We start from the raw sequence: 15181 nt of genomic DNA, 5'->3' as shown, positions 1-15181 counted from the left end.
AGCTCACAGCATGTAATTAAATACTTATTCCTTTCCTACCTTCATCTTGCACCATCTAACCCCCAAAAGCTGTACTTCACTGCTATACTGCAGCTGCCACAGCAGAAGTGCCCTGTTGCCTTGCCCTGACCACAGTAGAAAATTATTTTGAAGACTTCTGTGACTTCCCTCTTCCCAGTAAATTTAAAATGGCTTCAAGCAGCAGGTAAACTGTTCAGAAGCCATAAGCACTTTGATTGCTACAAGGATGCTCTTCATCTTCTGCAGTTAAGTGAAGATTCTCCAAACATGCCACAAACCCTGGCTCTGTTCCTCTATTTATACACATATAATTTACAGCATTTTAAATAGTCTTAGCTTTTCAGTGCTGCAATTTAGCTGACAATTTTGAGGCACTTCTGCATAACAGATCCCAGAGCCAAGTAACAGTAATCCTCTCCTTTCATGGAATGAAGATGTAGCAGCAGCTTTCAGAGCACCAATCTCACAAGCTGGAGCCAGAATGCCAGCACTCTTGCAACAGGAACCACACTACGTCCAGCTTTTTCTGTGAATATAAAGATCTTCACAGGATTAAGAGACATGAGTTCTGAATCTCAGAAAAGCAGCTTTTCTGAAAGTTTTGGTGTCTAGTCCATTTAAACAAATACTTTCATTACCTTCCATAGTTATAATCCACTGGGTAAAGAACTTAACAGAAAAGACTTCAGGCATAACTGCTTTATTTTAATACTACCAAGTCACTTTAGAACATCCTATTTCCAAAACAAAGCCTGCCCAACATAATCCTACATAAAGGAGGGATCTGTGGATTTAAAACAGCATTCAGGTTATCTGTATAATGACAGACATTAAAAATACCTGAAAATGAGACTTGGAAGCTTAATTAAACAAAACAGATTTCAAAGCACTATTACTATAGCTGGTGACTGTACAGTCAAATACAACTATTTTATATAATTTTACTACATATAAATAATTATAATAATGAAAAGATTCTTGTAAAAACTTAGTTGACTTCAGAAAAAAAAAGTACAGATACTAAAATAATCTCTGCAAATTAAACCCTACTGTTTTACAACTGTTCCCCCCAATACTACTGGCAAAGTTGAGTTTACTGAAGTTATCAAAGCAAGATTGCATCTATTTGCTTCACTTGCGGATGCATAAGACTGCTATGTTTCTGTTTTATAGAATCCATATCCGAGTCAAATTATATTTTAAGCAAAGTAGTGTTTAAAATGCTCACTATTATAATTAGTATTTCAGTGCTAATTATTAATATTATTTCTGTTTAGGCTTTTATATTGACATGCTAGTTTATTATTCTGCAGGGTTTAGGTCTGTATTGCTGTTCTGGAAGACTGAAGATGCACCTTCTGTTAAGGAAACCAGAGCTTATTTCTTTTGTATTCTATGTCAGACACTAATGTACATTCTACTCGGTAAACAAGTCATGTACATGAACCTGGGGAACTATGCCACCTGCAAATAAAAAAAGAGTGACATTCTGACTGCAGAGTTTGGGAGGTCAGCTAGTGAAACAAGCACCGAAATAAAATGGTATTTTTAATATTTTTAAATCAGAACAGCTTATTACATCAGAGTATCAATTTTGCTTCTAATATTATTACTAACTATTATGATTTAGCTCAACTATCTACAATTTTTCATGTGTTACATCAGTTTGGTAGTTTCACAAAATTCAAAACTATTATGTTTCAAATGCAAATACTTGATTGCAAGTATTTTGGACTTTTCCATCCTGCTCCCTCCCAAAATGGCAAAGTTGTTTTAGATGCTTATTCTGAGACACTTTAAAGATGGATAGTATGTAAAAATACCAGGATGTTAATTAAGACAAGGGGTCAAATAAAAACACATCATTTCAAACTGTAAAGGTGGTGGGGGAAAACACATTTACTTAAGCCTTCTTTTAGAAAGATTTATTACCCTCATATGAGGGTAAAGGCAGGGACAGCAGCTGGGAGGAGACACACATTCTTGCTCAGTGCTGTATGGGTTTGGGATACAGCACAGAAACATGAGACATGTACATACAGCTGTTATTGAAGGAGTCCCCAGGTTACTGCACACCTTTCAGCATGGCATCAGCGTTTTGATCAGTTAAAATGAGTAAGATCAGAGAAAAAAACCATCACAAAAAGAACAACAGAAACAACTGACAGCATAGATTCTGATCACCAACATGATTATGTCAATTGTTGGACTTTGCAGTGTTAATGGTTGGACTCAACCTTAAAGACTACCTTTTCCAACCTAAACCATTCTATGATTAGTTAGTGCATGACTAGAACTCAAGCCCTCAGCAGCCAGGGTGATGACAGGGGAAGCAGGGGGGTGAGGAGCACCTGGCTGTGCAGCACTGCAGGGAGGTGCAGTTAAGTGGTCCTTTGACCCTGAAACAGGTGATGCAGGAACCCAAACCATACCGGATACACACAAGGCAACAGAACCTCATCAGGTTGTTTGCCCCTTTTCTCCCTGCAGGTATTTATTCCACATACCTGGTATACAAGCCTTCTCCAAGACTGTTTCAAGCACATGTCCAAATACTAGATCATTAACCAATATATGTTTGGCAACAAAAGACTCCTCAGATGTAAAACTCCAGTTAGCCCAGAACAAGCCACACAATCTTGGCAACTAAGATTTTATTTTGAACTTGAACAAGAACTTCTATCCTGTAAGCCAAGGGTAAGAAAGCATGATAAAGAAAGCAGCTCCTTTAACTGAAAAGCAGAGTGGCAATTTGTTAATAACGACAGGGCCACATTAGCACCATTTGACTACACAATTATAAGAAATAGACATAAAATAGAAAGGCATGGGGGCTTCACATCCTGGGACTTCAGTTACAGACTTTCTACAGGGCAGGTAAGCACTAAAATAAAATGCTTAATGCAGGGGAGCAGAAGGAATCACATCCCATGAGGATTTTAAGAACAGGTTAACTTATTTTTGACAGACAGCTGTCCAGGTATGACTGATGCTGTCTTGTAGAAGGGGTTATACTAAGTAACTTCTGAAGCCCCTTGCAGCTTGATTTTGGATCACTCTGCAGTTGGTAGGGCAGAAAAGGTAAAGATTAATCTTATAATAAAGGTGGGGTCTTCTCATACACTGTTCTGCTGAGGAGCAGAAGATGGGGTGGGGCAGGACACACACACACCCACCCCCCCAAGTTTAACTCTGATTCATAGGGTTTAAACTTCTTTACATTTCCATTCAAAATACAGTTATAGAAGCATCTTAGAGTAAATCTGAAAGTGCCTGGCTTTTAGAACAGTGTTAAGTTCACATTCAGCAAAGCTTTAATAGAATTCAAAGCCATCAACTAAAGGACAGTAGATGAGTAAGCTTATTACAGTACAGTTGTAAAAGTATCAGTTAAAACACCAGTACTTTCAGGTTAATCTAATAAAAAAAAAATAATTTGGGGGGCTATAACTCACTTCAAATCTAAAGTGATAACTTAGTTTCTTAAACTTATGAGCTCATACCAGCATGCAATCTAATGCTTCTTAAATCACTGCCTCTTGAGTGACATGCAAGATTGTCTACCACACAACCCCATACAAGTAAATAACACTTTGGTGAGGTGAAATCCAGCATTTTGATGGAAAATATGACAATCTCCTGTAATGGGGACCAAACCCATATTCAAATCTGTAATGGTAGACAACACCAGTTGTTATATGCACAGGATAGATGAGGAACGAATGGTAGAAAGTTTGGAAGGCCAGAAGTCTATTCAGCAGCACCACAGCAGTGATACTGGCAAGCTGTCTACCCAAACATTGTCTTCCAGTTCAACTCAAACACTGACTTGATACAGCAAGTCATTGAGATCAGATTGTTTCAAACTCTAAAATCAGAAAAACAAGTTCTCAAAACCTCTATGTAGACGGCAAGTCAGGTCACATGCTTAAAACAAGCTCCCTCAGAAGCCAAAACATAACTTCTGGTACCTCAGATCGGCATTTAAGATAAGTAGGGTAAAACCAGGCCTAAGGTTATATTTACCTAGCTAAGAGCAAACAGAGCCATGTTTGCCTTCCAGTGCTCAAAGCTGACCAGTGACCAGTCCAGAAGATGCCACGTTACTGCAATGCTTGCACACTCTGCCTTCTAGCAGCTTTGTATTTACAGAAGTACATTATTAATGCACTTCCAAACTGGGCGGATGGTCTTCTGTCTTACGAGGTCAGGACAGCTGCAGACATCTTCACCCATTGCTGTCTGCAGATATTCCCTCAACCCCAGAAGTAAAAGGGTTCTTGAAAGCCATCAGGAAAGTAAAACAAAAACTAGAAGTACAAACCAGTACCAGACAATCAAAGACAAATTCTGATGATAAGGAGACATGAGACACCTGTTGTCAAGGCTCCCAAGTCAATGCTGGTTTCCAGTTCTGACATATCACCACACTTTTTGAAAGCTGTTTTTTAGCTGCTTAACACTTTTTCTAAGTATGTCTAACTGGGAGAAATAAAAGAGCCAGTGAGATCTAAAAGAGACCATGAAAGACCTGTTAGCGTTATCACCAGTTCAAAAGAGTCTGCAAGTGTAATGTTGGGGGTAGGGGTGCGCATATGTACACTCTCTGTTTTTAAAGGAGGAAAAAATAAATTGAAGTGATACTATTTTAAGGCTTTTATGCAGAATTCCTTTAGAAGCAAAAAGGATAAATACCTCAAGACCATAAGTTACAAGCTACAAGCTTAATTTCATTCCCTTGCCAGTCTGTTTTGTCCCATGCCACAGCACGACTGACAGGTTCAGAGATCACCCCTCAGCCACCCTCCGTGTCCAACTTCAACCAGCCCAGCCAGGCCTCGCAATTCACCAGCGCACACTGCAGTTCAAGTGTCAAGAGTAAGATCCTTGCAACAGTTAGTCATCTTATCCTCCTCTGAGAGCTAGTAAACTTTATTATTCTGTTAGTAAATTGTTTCAAAGCAAAGCATTTAAAAAAGTATGTTTACATTTTACTAGCATTGTGGTAAGAAATCATGTAAGTGCTGCACTGATTTCTATTCAGCTTATATTATTTAGGAACTAGACATACATCCACTCAAATCTGGTTTTAATAGTGAAAGGAGTACTAATAAATACAGTATCCAACAGTCACATAAGGACAGAAGACCAAAGTCATCATATATTTATGCAGGAAAGTTAAGAGCACAATATTAAGAAATGCTTACTTCACCCATGATAGCCCCATGCCAGGGATATTATAGTACAAATGTATCCATTAATTTGTCTCCATGGGGTTTTCAGCTAATGGAAAAGTTATTTCAGAATTAAAGCTTTCAGTGATGCAAGAAGCTTGCAGTACACATCCAACTAAACGCCATAGATTATGCTTACTCTTAAGTGGCATACAAAAGCTCTGAGATGGGAAACTGGGTGAATACTCTGTTTTAGAGCAAAAAACCAGACTGATTTCCTTCTGAATCAATACAGGTTACTTCATAAAAATGTTCAGGAGAGGAAATATATAAAATAATACGCATCAAGGCATACCTTGTTTTTAAAGATTCATGACATTACTGCTATGAATTTTCTTCTTACTCAGTCCTAATTATTTCTTGCATCTTTTTCACTTTTACATCTTCATTAATGTCATTTAAGAATTTTCACTTTTTACTATTTCATTCCATTTGTTTTAAGTTATGTTCTATGAAAACAACATAGAAGGCAAATGTCTGCAGAACTCATTTAAGGAGTGCAAACATCAAGGAAATTTTTAAAGCTTTAAGTGGACTTACTCCACAAAGGCCAAATTTGAGAAGTTGTCAAGATTTAACCAACTGAAATTTCTGGTAAAGAAATGCAGTTCTCATGGAAGTTTTCTAACGAGTTAATCAGTAGGTTATATCATTAAGCAAGAAAATAGAATCCTCTGTATTCAACTAACATCAATGCAACCGATGTTTTATTTTCTAAGTAACTAGAAGTCATAACTTAGGAGTGCAAGTGTTCTAATTAGTTCATTTTGTCCTTGAAGGTTCAAAGCTGCACTAGGCAATGTTTCTGAAGTTTAATATGGTTCAGCTAGAAAGCAGTCCGTTCATTGCTGAAATAAGGCTATGAGCCTAGAACTAAGACTCTTTCATATCCATTCCACCACTCTTCCAAGAGCAAATTAAGGACGAGTTTGATTTGCCCACTTACACTGTGTATTTGTTAGCACTTTGTATCAAACCAAAATTTGATGCTATGGTTTGAAAATGATGAGCTGATAAAAATACCACCAACAGTGTTTTACAAGTATGATTTGTTGCCCATGGGCATACTGCAGCTACTTAGTTTATTTTTATTTATTTATACACTAAACTACTACATGTTAAGAGACATCAGAAGGGCTAAGGGAACATAAAATAGTACCAGAAGGTTTGAGTTACCCCAGGTAGATTGTTGCTCTTCAGAGACTATCAACACAACACTGCTGTCTTCAACTACCTGAAGGAAACACACAGTCTTCTCAGAGGTCCATGCTGGTAGGATGAGAGGCAAGAGACTAAAGTTGCAAGAAGGGAAATTCCAATTAGATATTGGGAAAGAAGATGCACAATGAGGATAATCAAACATTGTAACAAGCTAACCAAAGAGACCAGAAGTGCTTATCCTTAGAGATATTCAAAACTCAACCGCACAGATCCTGAGCAAGCTGATGTAAGTTGCTTCTACAGTGGATTGGACCAGATGACTCCCACAGGTTCCTTCCAACTCAAAATTACAGATTCTGCAACATATGCCCAACGCCTATTTCTGATGGGGTGGGGGATGCACACAAGGAGGATGCAGCCCTTGATTTAATTTGAAGTAGCATGCAGGACCTTGCTGAAAAGCCTCTCTAACAGAAACAATAGCACACTGAAATCCAGCATCTCTCTCTGAGCAACAAAAGCCAAGAACTTCACCACAGCTGTGCTCAGCTTCAAGAGAATATAGTAAAATAAAAGTGAGGATGCTAGGGAGATGCAAAGTTGGCAGCACGAAAGATCAGATCCTTACAGGTAATAACATACAGAGAAAGTAAAAACACTACATGGACATACCAGGTAGTAAGAAATGCTTGAAAAAGCAAAATAAACCAGGCAGAATGAAGAGTCTAGTAGAAACAAGAAAGAAACCTTCACAAAGTTCATGCTTTACCCAAATGAACACAGCCATGTAAGATTGTTAATTTGGCAAAAAAACCCACAAAGCAACAAAGACAACACCACCACTCCCCTCGCAATTTACAGGAGGAATAATAATAAAAAAAAATTAATTTTCCCCTTCCTTTCTTCAAAAACGTATGAAGAAGAATGCATAGGACCAAGAGATGATCACAGTACAGAAGGATCATCTGGAAAACACACACATCAGTGATTTCTTTGCAACTGTTCCATTTTTCCTTCTAATCCTTGCAAAAAACCAAAGCCTTAGGTCTTGGGGACTCCCAGGGTGTGTCTCACATTGGAAGCAGCTGAAGAAGTCATAGAACAGACAAAAGGGGAACCAGAACCAAGGTACTGGGACATGTTTTGATATGGCTGAATTACCCAACACAGTAACAATGACTTAGAACCACTGACTTGAAACAAAACTGAATGCACACTATTTTGGTACCAAAGAGCAGAAGAGTGGCAACCATAATGCAACTTCTAAGGGAACTTCAGGAAAGATCTCAACAATGAGTCTGTAAGCCTTATGTCTCTGTTAAGCAAGTTAAGAGAGAAGTGTAGCACCAAATGAGTATTACATAAATGGCAAAGAATCAAAGAAACTTTTCAGAGGGAAGTCCTGACACACAGGCCTAGTAGAAGTCTCTAAAGGAAGTAGCAAGCACAGGCATGGAAGTCATGTAGTGGTGCAGCTCCTGTGAATACCCAGAAGTCTTGCAACAAAAAGTAATAAAAGTTTTCAAGGAAGTTAACTGGTCACATGTGAGACAAAAAGGTCTTTTCATGGACAATAACTGGTAAAGAGATAGTAAGCAGAAAGTAGGAAGAACAGTCAGTTCTTACGGAACATGCTGACTAGTGCTGTTTCACAGGTATCTGTGCCCACTGTTATATCCATTTATAAACAATGTGAAAGTTAGCTCATAAAATTAAGTCAGTCATCAACACTACAACCACAGATATTTGAAAAAGGACTTCACAGGACTGACTGACTAGACAATAGATTTGCAGATTAAACTCAACAGAGGTAGGTGATATAGGTGAAAAAATTAATACAAACTGACAAGCTCTGAGCTCATTACTGATGAAGGAGTAAGATATTAAGGGAACAGTATATAGTTTCATGATCTGGAGAAAAGGAATTGAACACAAAATAGTATACCACTGCAAAAATCTATAATGCATTCACACCTTGACTCCTGTGTGAGGCTTTGCTCTGCCTCCTGTTCTCTCCCCCTCCACTTCAACTTGGGAGGAAGAAAAGGTCTAGAAATCTGTCCTCTTTTAGTTTAATTTGTTATTAGGGATGTGTTACAGCTAAGCAGACTGGGATTTACAGCCTGAAACAGTATAAATTGTAAACATGCACACATACATGGAGAGACAGTAAGTGGTACAACACTAGAATAATACTGGGGGATCACATAGACTAGAAGATACCAAGTCTAATGCAAACTCACTCATATTTTGCCCCAGAAACGGTCCCTGATTCACCTGTTCCCTGAACTATGGCCATACCAGTAAGCATGCTACGAGTTAAGCAGCCACAGACTACCCTTGGGCCAGTAACTCAGCTTCTTCCCCACACCAATTCTACTTAGCAGCACAGATTCCAGCCCTACACATCAACCCTGTTTTTAATACTCTTAACACTCTCTGAGGTAGCTGCTTTTAGCTACAGCGCTTCCTCACAGTCAGAACAGAAGTCACCTCTGGGTACAGCCATACTCCCTGCCCTTCCTACATACCTGGAGAGGAAGAAACATTTTATTCCCCAGCACTAAAATATGTGACATTCCCTAAGAGATAATCTTTCCCCAAGAATCTTCTGCCTACCTTTCCCTCACATCTGTCTTTAACAGGTACAGTCTTTGTTATACACGTAGTTCAGCAAATTCTCTCTCAGCTTAACTGCCAGCCTTTTCCAACATAAGCCAGAAGAAATTTCCAAGGATTCTTAAGTAGGAAACCTTGCAAAGAGGCATGATCTCCCATGTCAGGATACTAGGCTAGACAGAACTTTAACAAGCACAACTATCCTTATGGGGTCAGGATGTTGAACTCCACTGCCCACCTCAGCTCTGAATCATCCTTCTGAAGTGTTTGCTAGGAGTTGTCAAATCTTTGCTTACCTGAATGAAAGTAGCACCCTCTACTGCTGCCTTCAGGTCTGTACAGACACTAATGAGAGCCAACTGCTGCTCCACACTCAAAGTTCCTTTCAGGAATCCCGACTTCTCCATCTCTTTCATTTGTTTGCTGACAGAAACAATATAAATGCATTTAAATACTTTACATTTGTTAAGCCACCATTAATTTTTTTTAAAAGCACAGTACTAACAACACTACTTAACAAACAAAACTAATAGTTAAGAAGCTACTTGCCATCCAGAACATATATTTATACTAAAAAATACAAAGGTTCATTTCAGTCATTTCTCTTTGCCCCCTCATAAGATTTTCTTCTTTCTCTTCAAGCATGGACAGCTTTAAGATCTACTCCTAGATGCATGCTTGTCACTACCTCAAACTTGTTTTCACTGATGCAGGATCAGCATGAGTTTTCCCACTCATTTAATGGGAAGGGGGTCCCTTCAGTATACTTCATCTAGTTTTACAAACAGCCCTCTTCATACGAAGCCTTGCTGTAAGAACACTGTTTAACTGTACAGGGGTTTGAAAGGGCCAGTTGAATCTGGTCAATCAACAAATGGTTACAGGACTGGTGCCACAGCCAGGGGTTCAGCTACTTGGACCATAGAACTTCTTTTGAGAAAGCTGGTCTACTGGGGGGTTGATGGGGTCCATCAGACAGAAGTGATGCAATGGCTCCTATGACTGGGGCAGTGGAATGGAAGGATACAGGTTCTTTCAGAATGACAGGCAGGGGAGACCAGGAGGGGGTGTCACCCTTGATGTCAATGACCAGCTGGAGTGAAGGGAGCTCTGGCTGGGGATGGATGAGGAGCCAAACAAGAGCTCATGGGTAAGGATTAAAGGAAGGGCAGGGACAGGTGACATTATAGTGGGGGCCTGCTACAGGCCATCCAACAAGGAATACCAAGCAGATGAAGCCCTTTATAGACCAATAGGAGCAGCCTCACTTTCACAAGCCCTGATCCTTGTGGGGGGCTTCAACCACCCCAGTATCTGTGGGAGGGACCACACATCACAGCATAAGCAGTCCACGAGGTTCCTGGAGTGCGTGGATAATGACTTCTTTCTCCAAGCGATAGAGGAGCCAACAAGGAGAGATGCTATGCTGGACCTTGTTCTCACCAACAAGGAGGGCCTGGTGGGGAACATGAAGTTCAAGGGCAGCCTTAGTACAGTGACCACAAAACGGTGCAGTTCAAGATCCTTAGGGCAGTGAGGAGGATGCACAGCAAGCTCACTACCCTGGGCTTCAGGAGAGCACACTTCGGCCTCTTCAGGGATCTGCTTGGTGAAGTACCACGGGATAAAGCCCTGGAGGGAAGAGGGGCCCAAGAAAGCTGACTGATATTCAAGAATCACCTCCTCCAAGCTCAGGAGCGAGGCATCCCCACAAAGAGCAAGTCAGGCAAAAACACCAGGAGGCCTGCATGGATGAACTCAAACACAAAAAGGAACAGGTAGCCTGGGAGGAATACAGAGAAATTGTCTGAGCAGCCAGGGATCAGGTAAGGAAAGCTAAAGCCCTGATAGAATTAAATCTGGCCAGGAACATCAATGGCAAGAAGAAAAGCTTCTGTAGGTATGTTGGTGGTAAAAGGTAGACTAGGGAAAACGCAGCTCCTCTCCAGAAGGAAATGGGAGACCTGGTTATGGAGAAGGCTGAGGTACGCAATGACTTTTTTTGCCTCAGTCTTACAAGCAAGTACTCTAGCCACACTGCCCAAGTCACAGAAGGCAAAGGTAGGGACTGGGAGAATGAAGAACCACTTGCTATAGAAAATAAAGTTCAAAAACATCTAAGGAACCTGGAGGTGCACATGTCCATGGGACATGATGGGATGCATCCATGGATCCTGAGGGAACCAGCAGATGAAGTGGCTAAGCCACTATCCGTCATATTTGATAAGTCATGGCAGCTCAGTGAAGTTCCCACTGTCTGGAAAAGGGGAAACATAACCCCAATTTTTAAAAAACAGAAAAAAAGGAAGACACAGGAAACTACAGACCACTCAGTCTCATCTCTGTGCCCAGATCCTCCTGGAAACTATGCAAAAGCACATGGAAAATAAGGGTGTGATTGCTGACAGCCAACATGGCTTCACTGACAGCAAACTGTGCCTGACAAATTTGGTGGCTTTCTACAAGAGGGTTATAGCATTGATGGATAAGGGAAGAGTAACTGACATCATCTACCTGGACTTGAGCAAAGCATTTGACACTGCCCCACATGACAACCTTGTCTCTAATCTAGAAAGACATGGATTTGACACATGGACCACTTGGTGGATAAGGAATTGGCTGAATGGTCACACTCAAAGAGTTACAGTTAATGGCTCAATGTCCAAGTGGAGACCAGTGGCAAGTGGCCTTCCTCAGGGGTTGGTACTGGGACTGTTTAATGTCTTTGTTGGCAACATGGCCAGTGGAATTGAGTGCACACTCAGCAGATGACACCAATCTGTGTGGTATAGTTCACATGCTGGAGGGAAGGGATGCCATCCAGAAGGACCTTGACAGGCTTGAGAGGTGGGCCTGTGCAAACCTCATGGAGTTCAACAAGGCCAAGTAGTAGGCCCTGCACATGGGTCAGGGCAATCCCAAGCACAAATACAGGCTGGGCAGAGAATGGATTGAGAGCAGTCCTGAGGAGAAAGACTTGGGGGTGTTGGTGGGTGAGAAACTCAACATGGCCCAGCAACATGTGCTTGCACAGAAAGCCAACCATATCCTGGGCTGCATCAACAGAAGCATGACCAGCAGGTCGAGGGAGGTTATTTTCCCCCTCTACTCTGCTCTTGTGAGACCCCACCTGGAGTACCATATTCAGCTCTGGAGTCCTCAGCACAGGAAGGACATGGACCTGTTGGAACAAGTCCAGAGGAAGGCCACAAAGATGATCAGAGGGCTGGAGCAGCTCTCCTGTGAAGACAAGCTGAGAGCTGGGGTTGCTCAGCCTGGAGAGGAGAAGGCTCTGGGGAGACCTTAGAGCAGCCTTCGAGTACCTAAAGGGGGCCTACAAGAAAGGTGGAGTGGGACTTTCTACAAGGGCATGTAGTGATAGGGCAAAGGGGAACAGCTTTAAACTGAAAGAAGGTACATTTAGATTAGACATTCTGAAGAAATTCTTTAGTGAGGGTGGCGAGGCACTGTTTCAGGTGCAGCTGTCTGATTTTTTTTAGGTATTCAAGAACGAATCTTGTTTTATAATAGAAGTACCTACTTTTCCCCCCCAAGAGAATACAGCTTAGATGAGACATTTAGACCACAGTATTCTGCAGCCAAAGATGAAAGTTTGCAGGGACTTAAAGACAATCCAGTTCCCACTGAAATATACAGAAGCAAGCCATATCTCAGCAGAGGTTCACCAAGCCCTCAAATCTTAAGCTTGAACTGGCTCACTAGATCTATCATTAACTTCCAAAGAATCAGAAATTTACTTCAGCATCCATATAGTTGTGTTGTGTCCAAGAATACAGCGAATATAAGCTCTGATAGTTTTATCCTGGCTTTATTAGTAAGTCATAAACATCTGTAGCTCTGTAAGTTACTCTGATGTCCTTTCTTCCACTCCGAGTAGTAGAAAAAAAAAGAACATTTGTTTCCCAGCAAACAAAACAGCTTCCTAACATACATCTCTCACACCCACCCAGAGCAGCAATACCTCATCCTGGGAGCAATCCCACTAAATATCAAGGTAAAGAGCACCCAGTGGCCACTTAGCAGTAGCCAAAAATGCTTACAGCAGTTCTGCTCCTGATTTCACACAACAGTCAAAACAAACAAATACCTTCAGATCACCATAGACTTTGTATATTAAATCAAAGGTTTTCCAATAACTTGGGAGCAAGTAAGATGTCAACAGAGGCTCTGTTTGAAGCTAGTAAAGGTGACAGTGTACCTTCCAGACCAATATGTACCCATATTCTGGACTTGGGAAGAACAAAATCAACAACAAATATCCACATGCATGTGCACACACAGTGCTAACTCCTACAAGCATTAACTTTCTCCTCTTAATAAGCTGCTTCAGCAACTAACTCCAGATAATAATTTATGTACTGCAAGTTCTAACACTTCCTCTTTATTTTTGTTTCTCCAGAGATGATCATGGACAATGACTTTTTAACTCTCTTAAACAGAGCACACCTGGGTAAACAACGAGGCATTGCATTCCATTTACATTGGACAAGAGCTTTGAAAGGGTTCAACTAATTCTTGACTGGAAAACTACGCCAAGAGTCATATACACTTTTTAGACATTGCTCAGGTCTGTCCTGTTTGCTTCCTTGGAGTCCCTTACATTTGGTACTAAAATCAGTATTTCTCGCAATTTATGCAGTCCAAAACAGATGGGCAGTTCCATTAATAGCCTTCTACCTCTTTTCTCAAATATGCATTTAGGCTCAAAAACCTAGACCTTTCCTACCCAAACCTAGTCAAATTCCTTTTAGTAAGTTTCTTTTAAGAGTACTTCAAGGAGGACAAATAATAATTTGTGCTCAGACACACCCCCATCCCCCCAGAAACAGTCACAGAAGTCAGCAGGAAACTCATCAAGTGTCTGGAGAAGTTCTCATTTGGTTTCTTAATGACACAGCAAATGGATGGCTGGAAAGCACAGGCTTCTACCTCTTGAGCAACCTGCATGGCAAGGGATAGAAGACAGGAAGCTTCAGCTCCATTTTCCAAGTTGCCAGGGTACACCACAGCTTGCTAGGCAGAAGTTCCATCCAAGACTTAGGGTGTCTAGCACACTAAAGGTGCCAGTGCTTCATCTGTAAAGAAACAGGTACACCCAAGCTAGAGTATCCAAACTTCTGGCTCCTTCACTCCTTGTGAGGCAAGATAAGGAACCAATAATTGATAAGGAGCCAATAATTCAAAAGGTCTTAACTATACGTTCATCAGAAGTTCATTTCCCAGGTATTCCTGCCCAAATCCACCATACTTTTGCTCATAGGCTGTATATTGCTTTTAAAAAACCAAAATTTAAGTTTGAAGAGACCGCAACTTACTTACTTTCTTCTTTGAAGAAGACAGTAAAGTTCTTGTTCGTTTTCTGTGCAAATACTACATTTGTCTCATTCTCCCTGGTCCTCTGAAACACCAGTCTGACAGGTAACTCAGGGATTCAAAAAGGCTAGACTCACAGACTAAGAGATCTAGCTTCTGGTTTTCTTCCACAAGCTCTTACAGAAGTTTGTAGCAACTATCTCCTGTTCTATACCTTACCTGCTCTGCCAGTGACGACCCTGCCATCATTTCTGCTACTATGTCATAATCCATTACACACTACACTGTGCAGTGAACACCATCTCTTAATCAACCTGCAAAATCACCATCTTCAACCTTTGGAACTTAAGGCTGAACTGATCTTTTTCCTCCTAAACAAAAATCTTCCTGTTAACACCACCAATCTTCATGTTAGCCATTTATTTAAAATTAGTACGATTATTTAAAGCATGGGATAGGAAATATGTGCATTACTTCAATTTTGGCCTTCCTCTCCAGGAAATTTTCTCCTATGGCATCCTTCAATATATTTATAGACATTTTGGTTACTTTGTTCCACAAATTAATTGTAAGTCTTCCCAATGCTGAACTTTCTTCATATTCCCCTAGGGTATCAGATTACCGCAAAAGGGTGGGGAGAGAAAAGGAGCATCCCCTGATAGGTATAGATTGAGGCACAAACCAGACCAGTTTGTAGATACAGCAGTGCGCCACTGACCTGTGCTGGATGATGAAGGCAGCCTAGACTTCAGGGTGATCATCCCTGAGGACAACCACAGCCTGAGGTCATTGCAGTCGTGTCCACAGCACAC

General features: G+C 40.9%; 1 protein-coding gene across 3 annotated transcripts in view; it reads right to left on the bottom strand.

The window, feature by feature from the left end:
• The window catches only part of CRYL1 (crystallin lambda 1), a 62052-nt gene that overhangs the window by 36757 nt on the left and 10114 nt on the right, over positions 1-15181 (bottom strand). For all 3 annotated transcript variants that reach the window (XM_027789097.2, XM_027789092.2, XM_013300687.3), the window contains one exon: positions 9332-9458. In XM_027789097.2, the coding sequence (XP_027644898.1) occupies positions 9332-9458 (127 nt within the window). The remainder of the gene's footprint in view (positions 1-9331; positions 9459-15181) is intronic.

Source organism: Falco peregrinus, chromosome 4 (assembly GCF_023634155.1).
Source record: "Falco peregrinus isolate bFalPer1 chromosome 4, bFalPer1.pri, whole genome shotgun sequence".
In the NCBI taxonomy this organism is placed as follows: domain Eukaryota; kingdom Metazoa; phylum Chordata; class Aves; order Falconiformes; family Falconidae; genus Falco; species Falco peregrinus.
Note: the sequence above shows the minus strand (reverse complement) of the source record. Positions and strands in the feature narration are given on the sequence as shown.